Source organism: Lytechinus variegatus, chromosome 7, assembly GCF_018143015.1.
Source record: "Lytechinus variegatus isolate NC3 chromosome 7, Lvar_3.0, whole genome shotgun sequence".
Classification (NCBI taxonomy): Eukaryota; Metazoa; Echinodermata; class Echinoidea; order Temnopleuroida; family Toxopneustidae; genus Lytechinus; species Lytechinus variegatus.
Window position 1 is genome coordinate 41,532,069 of NC_054746.1, and position 12,021 is coordinate 41,544,089.

At 34.9% G+C, this 12,021-nt stretch overlaps 1 protein-coding gene across 2 annotated transcripts in view; it reads right to left on the reverse strand.

The window, feature by feature from the left end:
- Positions 1-6,228: 6,228 nt before the first annotated feature.
- The window catches only part of LOC121419326 (cyclic nucleotide-gated channel rod photoreceptor subunit alpha-like), a 65,299-nt gene continuing 59,506 nt past the window's right edge, over positions 6,229-12,021 (reverse strand). For both annotated transcript variants that reach the window (XM_041613736.1, XM_041613737.1), the window contains exons 18-20: positions 8,502-8,560; positions 7,978-8,013; positions 6,229-7,311 (exon numbers count right to left, since the gene is read on the reverse strand). In XM_041613736.1, coding sequence (XP_041469670.1) covers positions 6,709-7,311; positions 7,978-8,013; positions 8,502-8,560 — 698 coding nt within the window. In that variant the 3' untranslated portion in view covers positions 6,229-6,708. The remainder of the gene's footprint in view (positions 7,312-7,977; positions 8,014-8,501; positions 8,561-12,021) is intronic.

Here is a 12,021-nt window from a genome sequence, read left to right on the forward strand (position 1 = left end):
TCAAATCAACATTTTTCTGAGGTGGACTTGACCTTTAAGTAATATTCATAGATTTGTAACCAATTTCAATTATGTAGTAACGAAAGCAAGATTGGGAGAAAGAACGGTCAAATAATGATAATAACACTCTCACAATTAATTCACCGAGTAGAGTCCGAGCGCAAATTAGATTGAAATCTCTTGAATGAACTCACTAAGCCAAGATACACATTCCCACTTTGAAATCATCCAGAATAAACCACCAACCTTCTATTGATTCTATCAACCTTTTTTTCTCATGATAAGTTAAACATAAGGCAGATTGATCAACTTGGCTTTTGCAAATCAGCACCATCCCAACCCTGGCGGTGACAAGATATTTTCTCCGGCGACAATAGCTCCGGGTTAAGATGAATGGTTAGGGTTTATGGTAGGTTTAGGGTAGGGTATAGGGTGGAATTTAGAGCGGAGCAATTGTCGCCGGAGCTAATGTCATGGAACCTGACGGGCGAAACAGTGGTAGATTGTGCATGTGTGAATGAAAGGAATGTAATATTGTGATTCCTGGCCGGTATCAGTGTTGTTACTTTGAAACAAACTTTACCAATCAATATGCATACGATTTAAGCTTCCGCGTTTGTGAACGAATCAAACAGGGTGTCGATTGTAAAAGGCGTGTCAGCCTTTGGGCCTTTTTTGTAGGCATGTTTGGGGAAGATTGAGTAGATCATGACAGTCTTATAGCAGCAAATACGAACAAACAAATATGTTTCGTCTACCCTGCTTCTCAATGTATTTTGGTTCTTACACAGTCAAATGGTACGATCTTAAAATGACTATACAATTTCCAAAAGTAACATTAAGACTGTATTAAACTCGGAAATATAGGTTGATTGAGGAAAAGTGTTTTCATTTTGAATATACAGTGATCATGGTGGTGCTAAAAATTAATTAACTGCGCCAAAAATGAACGTATTTAATTGTGAATTCAGGTACATAGTAATAAAGTTTGTTTCTCCGGGCTTGCCGAGCACTGTACTGTTGTTTACAATCATTCAATATTCAGCACGAAGGAGTGCATTTCGTGGTAGGGGTTCACTGAGTTATGAGCACAACTGTATATAATCACTTCTTGGCCAGTTTATAGTGATTTTTTAATGTAACTGTTTGGAGACTCTCCTTCCATAATGTATGTATGTAAATGTTTTTGTATTGATGTTGGTATAATGTCATGGTCTAATATAGAACCAATGTAATATATTTACAAAACGACTACGACGATGCAAATGAAGCGAGTCTCTGTGAGTTTAAAATCCCACAATTATGCTATTAATTATATTCAATGCAGTAGTTTGGATTTCTCACAAGTGTTTCTGTAGCTAATATACCCAGGGGGTTTTACTGTATAAAATAACCAAAAGGCTAGCGAACAGGGAGGGGAAAGTCCGAAATAACAAGAAACGTTAAAAGCTTAAGGAAATCATCAAAACCGGTAATAGTTGTTTAGATTCCTCAGTGATATAAACACTTGGTATTCATGGGGGTAATGATTACTTGAAAGACCAATTCATTATAAAGGAGGGGACCAAACAGTATTTGGATAAAAAAGAGAAAAGGGAATGACAGGATGATTATCTCGTGAGCCAGTGCGTAAACAACGATCGAAAATAAGTATTTCTTCAGGAGGACCAGGGCTGGAGGGGGTTGGTGGGTAAGAACTGGACTGTACAATAGCCAAGTTGGTCAGTTCATTAGGATGAGTGCCTAATTGGATAAGTAGTGGACATTGTGGACTTAAAAGAACTAAAGTAAAATCCCATTTGGGGAGGTACTGTTAGAAGGAGCTTGAAGAAAAGATCTATTGTTGGTGTGGGTAGGATGAATCGTAGAATGGGGCGCCATCTAATTATCTTTGTCAAGATCGCATAATGTCAGATGACACCTCCTCCCATTTTACGATGTTCTTTTCATATCTACCTCAATCTCTTTCTTATTCTTTTCACTTCGAATATCTTCGATGAAGAAGGCGGCGCCTCGCTCGAAGAACCTTTTTAAGTGAGGAGTGTCTTTATTGAACGGCCTCATCAGGGGGTATTCATACCTAACAATTGACACGTTAGTCAAGTAAGGCCACCGGCTTGGATTAAACCTAGATAGAAAGAATAGTAGATGATCACTTCTATACCCAACAAGAAAAGATGAAACGAAAAATAGAACACAAAATGAACAAGGGTCTCTGCATGATATCTTTCACTAACCGCTGTGCTTTCCTAAACTCTAATGTAGCATATTATAATGCACCTTTATTAAGCTCATTTGAAAAGTAAACACTTGATATTCAGTTCTGTATGGCTTTGATTTTTTTTCAACCTAGAGTAGTGGCGAAGAATGGAGAAGTAAGGGAGTGAAGTATTACAATGTTTTTAAGTAGACATAGTTATATTTTCTATTGTAAAGTGATATATCACGACGATTTATCGTTATGAGAAATAGCTACTTACTGACTTAAAAAAGTCGTTTAAATGGCTCTGATGGAAAGATCAATAGAATTATCGGGATCCGTCGGAATCCTTTGATTAATCAACACACATCGATCAAGACATGAACATATCCTTGTGAAATTATAACGCTTGGATTAACGTTATCCATTAAAAAAAGATACCGCAAGAAATAGAGTGCTCATTTCAAGCCTCTCTCAATTTATTTAATCTTTGAACATCTTTTCGTGTAATAACATGAACAAGGGAACTGAGTACCGATTTTAGAATACGCTATATGGAATGGGAATCACCGTTCTGATGAATTTAAAATCATAAATTGGGAACATTTTCAAATATCATGCGATTTTTTTCAATCATATTTTTATGCTTCTCGGACCTGTCAATACGATAGTTGTATCAGTAAGTAAATGTTGGTAACACGACATATATATCCCTTCCCTTCATCCTACGCATTAACACCTAAGTTTGATATTCCAGCTATTTTGCAAGAATTCACTTCGGTAAATTGAGACAATATTCAATGATATTTGAAGATTTTCTTGTACAGGAGCTGCAGGAAAGTTTAGCTCTCTTTTTTATGCACTATATAGGTGAAGGAAAAAGATAAAACAATAATTTAAAGTTATTGTTTCCTCCCGTCTATTAATGATATAAACACATCATAACTGGAATGGACATACTAGATCTATACATTCTAATCTCTATTCCTCCGACCTCAAAGGCCGTTCACCTCTGAAACAACAAATAAAATCGCAAAATTAAATTCATTAACTGTCATGGCCATGGTGATGAGGATGGTGATAAAATCATTTTCATCTTTAATATTATGACTAACTGGCCTTCAGATGTGCACTAATTAAGTTCTTTTTTTTCGCCGACAGTTTGCTCATCGGCAAGGCTGGGGTGCCGAACAATTCACGAAAAAGAGACGCGTTTCTTTTACTTGTTGGCAACTACTTCAATTCATTATGTCATCAAAACTCGACTATGGATTTTTCATTTACAAAGTTTCATCTTTAAGATGTTCCGAGACAGATAATACCATTAGATATGCCTTGTGGATGCCGCCGTATCCCGCCATAAATGCCTTGAGTATGCCGCTAGTTGGCCGTATCATAGTGTTGAACTACTCTAGCCGGATCAAGATTATTCACCATCTCAGCAGGGTGTAGCCCTTTGATATACCCCTCACATTTTAAGGTCAATTAGGGACTATTGTCGAACATCAATCTTATAATCAAGAGCGGCATCTCAAGACAATTGTTGCTTTTACAATGGCGCCCGCCCTCTCAAACCAATACACTCTATCAAAACTTTTCAAGATGAAAATTTCGTAGATTTAGAGAAACCAGATTCACCGTGTTGACATAAAGGTTTTCATGAATTATTATTCGACAATTCTGTAATCATTTGTTATATTTTTTCTTTTTGTATTGTGTTATTAAACCTGTATAATAAAGGTTTCTTTTAAATTGTGTTACATCACATTACATCAAAGTTTGTTACAATAAAAATTGTCCTTGAAAAGTTCAAAGTTGAAATTGTCATTCTTTGTCCCCCCCCAAAAAAAAATCCTTTATCTAGTTCATTTTCAACGATTCCATCAGACCGTATACCGTCTTTATCAACTTAAAAAACCCCTATGGAAACGTTTAAAAGTTGTGTAGTAGATTAAATAAATTTGTTGGAAAAGCATGGCAGTTTTAAGCTTGTTGACTTTCTCTTAATACTAATCAAAACATGGACTATTAATAGATTCATATCAATTTGCAGATCTGGCAGTAAAAGTTTTGCTTCACTCTTTTATCTTAACAATGCTAAAATGAAACACAATTTCCAAGAAAGGGAGAGAGGTCATTTTATAAAAACGTGTAAAGTCTATATAAATTTACCTTCATAATTTTCACTTTCTGCATGTCAGCAAAAAAAAAAGATGGCCGATGTGAGACATCACGTGATTTTGTAGTTTACAATAATCACGAAGAGAGACAAAATAATGTAATGAGCAATACTGCATCGAATTTATTATCACTTTTGTTTTAAGAATAGAATATTCGAATTATAATAATTTGGAGTTAAGCACAAAAGTATAGATAGACATTTACAAAATGAATCTGGTTAACATTCATAGGACGGAGGTCACAGTTCGCAGGTGCAGGTGAAATCAGTAAATTGCACAATGTCATAATAAGTATTTCAACACGAAAACAATAAACATTAAACATTTACATCAACATGCATTAAACAAGAGATATAAGACTTGTCCTTAATGAGGTAATGGTTAATACACCTCAGATACAATCATGGTCTTATAAGCAATGGCCTTCACAATATGTTCTTATGGTTATCAATTACAGTAGGTCCATTTGTAAATGACACTGTTTAATGTTGGAACCTTTAAACCTGTAAACTGACTCTTTACAATTAAATTGATAAAGTTTACTTCAAATTTCAACATAAAGATTACAAACTGGATCCTCTGCCAACACCATAATCATGATGAATAAAGTTGGATATTATTTTAATCTCAATATATCACGAACACCAACAGTTTACATAGTCAATGTGAACCGGATTAAAGGCCATGAGAAGACGACTGCACAAATTATGCAAATGTTGAAGCAACATCACTGGAACAGTACTCATTACATAAAACTTCAATGTAAAGTTCGTTAAGTTGACATAGAGAAATAAGTGTTTATATTTTGACAAATTAAATCTAAACTCTCCCAATACAGAGATGAGATGTGTATCATTTGCTGAAATCTAAACTAGATATTAATTCATTTCAGTATCATAATGATTGTGACTCAAAATATATTTTCCCCATGAGAAATCCGTACTTAAACTTGACATTTATAGCGTGTTTATAGATGGAACTGACACTTGCTTTTGGACACTTTGTTTGTTGGTATTTTGACCGAATAGTAAGTTCAGTGAGGCAAAACATAATGAAACTGAGACCAACTGCACACAAGATGAATAGAGCACCCAAAATATTGTACCCAAATCCTTTATGCTCTTAAGAGTATCAAGAAAAATAGCCCAAACTGGAGGGCACATTGCCCGCTGGTGCACATCGTTCGTTTTATCCAAATTCATATTTGCTCGATCCACATTGTGCTGCACTCGACCCAGGTGAGGTGAATGGGTACCCGGTAGGATTTTTCCTTGAACGCTTTAGCGCCTATTAATATGGCGGCTCAGCTACAGCCGGGGTAATAATATGATACCAAGTATCAAAGCGCAGTTGAGTATATGCACATAGTAACTGCGCTATATAAATGGACATATTATTATTATTATTATCTGATTGAAAATACCCAAATATATTTTATTTGATTTTAGACAGTAAATAATAATGTTCCATCAAATTGTAATTCATTTTTATTGATATCTTAATCGCTCTATGAAATTAAAGTATCGTAAGTTTAGACTTTTCCAATCCTATTGCAAAAGAGAGGTCCCTAAAATGTATTTTAGACTGACAATCTACATCTATACTACCCTTTAGGGCATTCGAATATCCAAAGAACTATAATAAATGTTATCCTTAAAATGATTTTCGGCAGACATTTGGATTAAAAAAAATGTTTTCATCTAATCAGAGACTGTCAACTCTGACCTAATGAATAGAATGACAAGAAGGTGTTTCAAAATGATTTCATAAAAATAATAATACCACAATATCTGATATCTGCAGGAATAAACACTTAAATGAATACACATTACTACCGATATTGTTGAATATATTAAGATGGCAAAGTGATAAGCGATTGTCACCTAATTTGTAGACCAGAAGGAAATATGTGATTAAACATCAAAGTTTTTTAGTAAGTATAAATTCATGAAGTCGCTTTGTTTTTAACTGGAACCGGTTAATCACTAAACAAGACGTGATCGTTATTGTGTTAGTATTTTGGCACTTATCAGAGGGCACCTAATTCGACAACTAGTTTTAAATGATTTTACTTTTGATATCTGCTTTTATGTTTGCACCTTTTAACTGAAAGTGTATTTGTATACGAACATTCAACTAAAGATTGAGGAAAGTCTATTTGACATTACAATGGTGAACTTCTAAAAATTATTCCTCCCGTTTTGTGCATCATCATACATGTATTTATAAGCTTTAAAAAATTATTAAAATTCAATTTATTTAAAAAAGAATGTTCAAATAACATGTAGAATGAATATTTTAAATGTGAGTGGGAAGAATGATAAATATTCAGAAGTCACTGTCAATTGAGTTATCACTATAACATGATGCATCAGTAAGATCAGCTGACATCCTACTGGAATCGAGATAACTACGAGATGATAAATCACTTTTCTCTGATAATAACTCTCTTCCAAGTCTTGCTGCTTCCTCTTCTAGTCCATCATCACTATAGATACCATTGCCATTACCAACGAAACCAATCAATTGATACTCAGACGGCTCTTGTTGCATAACCCCATTCAGGCAAATACCGGGAACGGTTATAGTTCTCGTTCTCCCGTTTAGTGTTCTCCCGTTCCCGCTGTTTAAGGATCCCGACTTTTCTTCAGATGAAAGTGTAATAAGGATCCTCGGACCACTGTCTTCTGCATCAAAACTGGCCCAAACGCTTGAAGAATCATTATCACTGCTTTCAACACTTCCACCATGTCTTAAGTTTTTAAATGCCAAGCGGCCTAGGTTCATTCGTGTATGGTGGTTACCATTTACACGCCCGAAATGTCCGTGGTGTAATTTTCCCGCCACGCGACTTTCAAGTTCGCTGATTCGTCGAAGAGCGCGCTTCAACTCTGCGTCACGTTCCTCAAGCTGCGTCTTTAAGTCATCACACTGAGAAAAGAAAGAAGAGAAAACAACGAGACAGTAAAACAAGTGAAACCAATATCAGGGTAAAGTGGAAATTGAAAGAAAATTGGCCTGATTGCAGACAGGGGTTGTTATGAGAAGATTTTAAAATGAGCTCCTCCAAAATCTCCCTCGACTTTCATCAAGTTGATTGGTTTGGGATCGAAGCTGTTTTTATTCGACATTGGACTCGGAGATCGTCTGCGTGTGAAACTTGAGAAGTCTAGCACGGGCGCTCGTTCCAAGTGCAATTAAAATAGAACGCCGGGAAATACGTTTAATGTAGATAGGCAATCACTCGCTAGGGGTTAGGAAGGATAGGTGATGTATGCTCGGAAATCGCTTTTCTATTAGGAAAATGGAACATCGACGAGATGCGATGGCACTTTCTATCTGCTGATAGCGGCCATGATGAATGAAAACCAAGACGTTTTATCCATTGCGATGCTTCGTCTAAACAGGCAAAGAATTAATCAAGACAGCGAAAAGGCTCTACACCTATACAGCAAGTGATGGGTAGATGAACGTGATTCAAAAGAATGGTGTGTTTTTCAACTTGTGTGCTCGTGTATTCATCAGAACATTAACAGTTGCAAAGAGTATTGTTTTAACTGTACTTAAGATGGAGAAAAACCAAAAAGAAAATCTTACCCGTTTAGAAAGCTCTGTGACCTTTTGCTTAGTTGCCTAGAACGAAATAAAAGAATGAAAATAAAACACATTGCCAATAAATTTCTGGCAAGCTGCCATGGTAAAATGAAAATTAAACTTTTCCTAATGGTAGCATAATGAGCCACATATTTTGAGGGAGTCAAACATGTTGAATGGAGCAATATCTCTCTTTTTTTTAATTGAAACCGAGCAAAACGACCGAGAACCTTTTCTTTTTTGTAATGTACTTATTTGCTGGTACTGATTTTTGTTATGATTATTTATTATCTATTTATTTATTTATTTTTTTTTTTTTTTTTTATTTATTTTTTTTTTCGGGGGGGGGGGCATGATCCGAAGCCCGCTCCATTTATACGCCAATGGTTTCAATTAGTTTAAAGGTAATGTTATCAAATATCGGGAGTATCTTATCATTGTGGCAGGGCTATTGTGGTGCATTGTCAATTTGTACATATCTAACATAAAGGTACCCTAAATTAGTGTAGTGATTAGTATATACTCACAAGACTATCAAATTTTCGAAGCTCGTTTATGATATGTCTCAGCTCACTTGTCTCTTTTGCTATAAAGAAATAAAATATAAATTTCAAAAATGGTTTCAGTAGAATATAAGAATAGGCTTACCAGTACCACTAAGATTATTCCTCTATACAGCACATATTTTACTCATTAGATAGTAGTACGGAACCATTGGCAGAGAGAATCAGATCATCTCATATCAGGAGAATGAACCTTACAACATTCAATTAAAATCATCATCTATGAATCAATAATGGAATTTCAAAACTACAAACAACCCCATTGTTTAAAACTAAACTTAACGATGATAACCTTCAACACAATGCAGTCTGACAAATTACACCATGTTAATGTTCATTCCCTCATCGATTGTGTGCTAACCTAACACCCACCTAATCAGAAAACACGAACGTGTGCAGAACGGTCGATGACTCATTTTTTATTTGATCTTTTACGGCGACCGTATATGATTCAGACTAGAGGATTTATCGAAAAACAATTAGCACAGTGATGAGGGATGGATTGATACCACGTTGCCTCGTTTAATTATTGTATAATATCATAAAAAGGACGAAGAAACTATGCTTGCCACTATACAAGGGATATAACAGTATAAGAGATATCACTTTCAAAAGGAGGAGCAGCAAATGAGGGGGCACGAACGGGATGAATCAGGGCTGGAAATACCATTATTTTGGTTATACATCGAATTTCTTAATTTATTATTTTTGTGAAATGGCATGATGGATGGGAATTAGACAGAACATGGAAAATGGTCTACGTTTGTTTTTGCATCGGTTTATTGAACGAATATCAACAGAGGAACGGTGTAAAATAACAATACAGATACTAGATAAGAGAGAGCCTAGAACACAGCCACGTTACCAGCTCATGTAGGACCAGATGAACATAAAGAGCAACATAATGATACAAAAAAAGAATAACCAAGGGGATAACCTTGCGAGAGAGCAAAGGGAGGGAGAACGAGAAAAACAGAGAAAGTGCAAGAAATCGAAGAATGGGAAAAACAATAATTGATATGAAGGAAGAGAGAAATAAGAGGAAGACACGGCGATGGAGAGGGGATGATCGTCATGAATTAGAGAATCAATCAAGCTACCAAAGATTTGACTTATCTGTCTTTTTGTTAAACATGGCTAATTTCCTACCCATCCGGAAACAAGAGACAGACTTTATTGTTACTTCGAAATTAAAGGATTAGGTCAAGACGAAAGATTTAAATAACATACAATGCTTGAAATGAGCTTCCAATAATTGATTGTTGGTGAATGTTATGGAGAATCTAATTGAAAAGAATATCGCTAGCCCCCTAAAGTTGAAAATGGACAGAATAGCGATTGAATTGCCTACAATTATCAGATTTAAAAACCTTCATTTCCAATGGCCAGATCTTTATTGATTGTTAAACGCTGGTCCGAGAAATAAGACTTTTGGAATCAAAAGACATACCAATTTGCACATTGGTGTCTGTAATCAGCCAGAACTAAGCGTAGCATTGTGGGTAGAAAGGGAATAAATTCAATATAATAATGAAATGTCAATCAGACGAATTTGCAGAAGTTTTCATCGAAGAGTTAATTTGTAACAAGCAAGACGTGTGAAATCTCATTTTGGTAGGAGGATTATATTTAAAAGAACCTCACGAAGTTAAATGCTTATCAGATGAAGATTGGATTAGTTAGATTTAACAGATTTCCATAAAGACAGTGTCTATTCAGAATTAGCTTATAATGCCGCGAGTTCAATTATTGGTAAATATACTTTCACACCTTAGGCCTATGGTTTAATCTAAGACTAATTGCAAACGCTCTTTACATCCAAATGCATGAATTTAAATACATTGTATCTAAAGTGAGTTGATTCAGTTTCTTTACTACAGACAGTATTTCTTATGGGGAGGATGGTTCGGGTTCCAACATTTGTTAGACAAAGATTTCTTGCAGCTGGAATAATATTCGTTTTCATATCTTTCTTACCCCCTGTTGCACCCACAAATGTAATAACACTTTACCCACAAATGTAATAACGCCCACAAATGTAATAACACTTTACCCACAAATGTAATAATTTTTGATCGCCCACAAATGTAATAATGACTTTACCCACAAATGTAATAAATTTGAAGGGATTTTTGGCGAATCCGTTCTAAACTAAAATCCTATAGTAATGCGTTCATATAGCACAAAAGTGCAGTCTTTTTTTCAGACCGGGTTAATAAAACATCAAAGTACAATTCCAAAGTCTTTTTTCCAGACCCGGTTGTTAAAAAAAATTATAATATAAATCCAAAGTCTTTTTTCCAGACCCGGTTGTTTAAAAAAATATATTAAAAGTCCAAAGTCTTTTTTCCAGACCCGGTTGTATCAAAAATTATAATATAAATCCAAAGTTTTTTTTTCCAGACCGGTTGTTTCAAGAATTTTAATAAGTCCAAAGTCTTTTTCCAGACCCAGTTATTTCAAAATTTATAATATAAGTCCAAACTAAGATACGATAATGATATTCCTGTGGAAAAATGGGAATCGAGCTTAGTCTTATCTCCAGACCCATTTAATTAAAACTGGTGGAATTAATGTCTTTGTTGTTGTTTCAACTTATACGGTGTATATTGTGAATATATGCACTAAGATTAAATTGAGAATCAAGCGTAGTCTTTTCTCCAGACCCGGTTACCTGTTATTTAAACATTATGAATAACAGTTTAAAAACAGTATAAAGACCCCATAATCTTATTAATGCAAGATATAGCGTAGTCTTTCAGCCCGACCATTTTTTTCTTAAAAAAAATGCTAATAGTAAGAATTAAAAAAAAAAAATCAAAGTCTAAGACCAAACAAACCTTCAACCTAAGAACCTGTTTTAAAAGAGGTTTAGAGTGTTGTCTTTATTCCAGACCTAAAACAGTTACGAAAAAAATCTTCTAACATAAGACCTTATATTCTTATTCTCGTGGAATAACACGAGTTTTAAAACGTACATGTACTCTTTCCTCCAGACCCGGCTATTAAAAGCAGACATCGTTTCTCCAGACTTGGTTACTATTTGAAAAATAAAATAATTTTTACAAATATTCTAAAACGAATACCCAATAATCTAATTACTGTGGAACAACATGAAGACCGATTGTCGAAGATCGACTTTCCTCCAGACACAATTATTTCAGGAATAAAAAATCAATAACACTCAACCCCCAACAACGAATCTAAGAACCAACAATCCTCCAAATTAAGACCATGCATGTAGAAAAGCACATGTTTAGAGCGTTGTCTTTATTCCAGACCCGGTGATTTAAAAATGATTTAAACAATCCTAAAAACAAAAGACTCATATTCTTATTCTTGTGGAATAACACGAGTATTATGCTTAGTCTTTCGTCTGGACCCGGTTATTTAAAAGATAAAGAAATATTGAAAAAAAATGACAACTGAGACCAATCTTCAAAATTAAACCCACTTAAAATGCTTGGGCTTAGAGTGTTGTCTT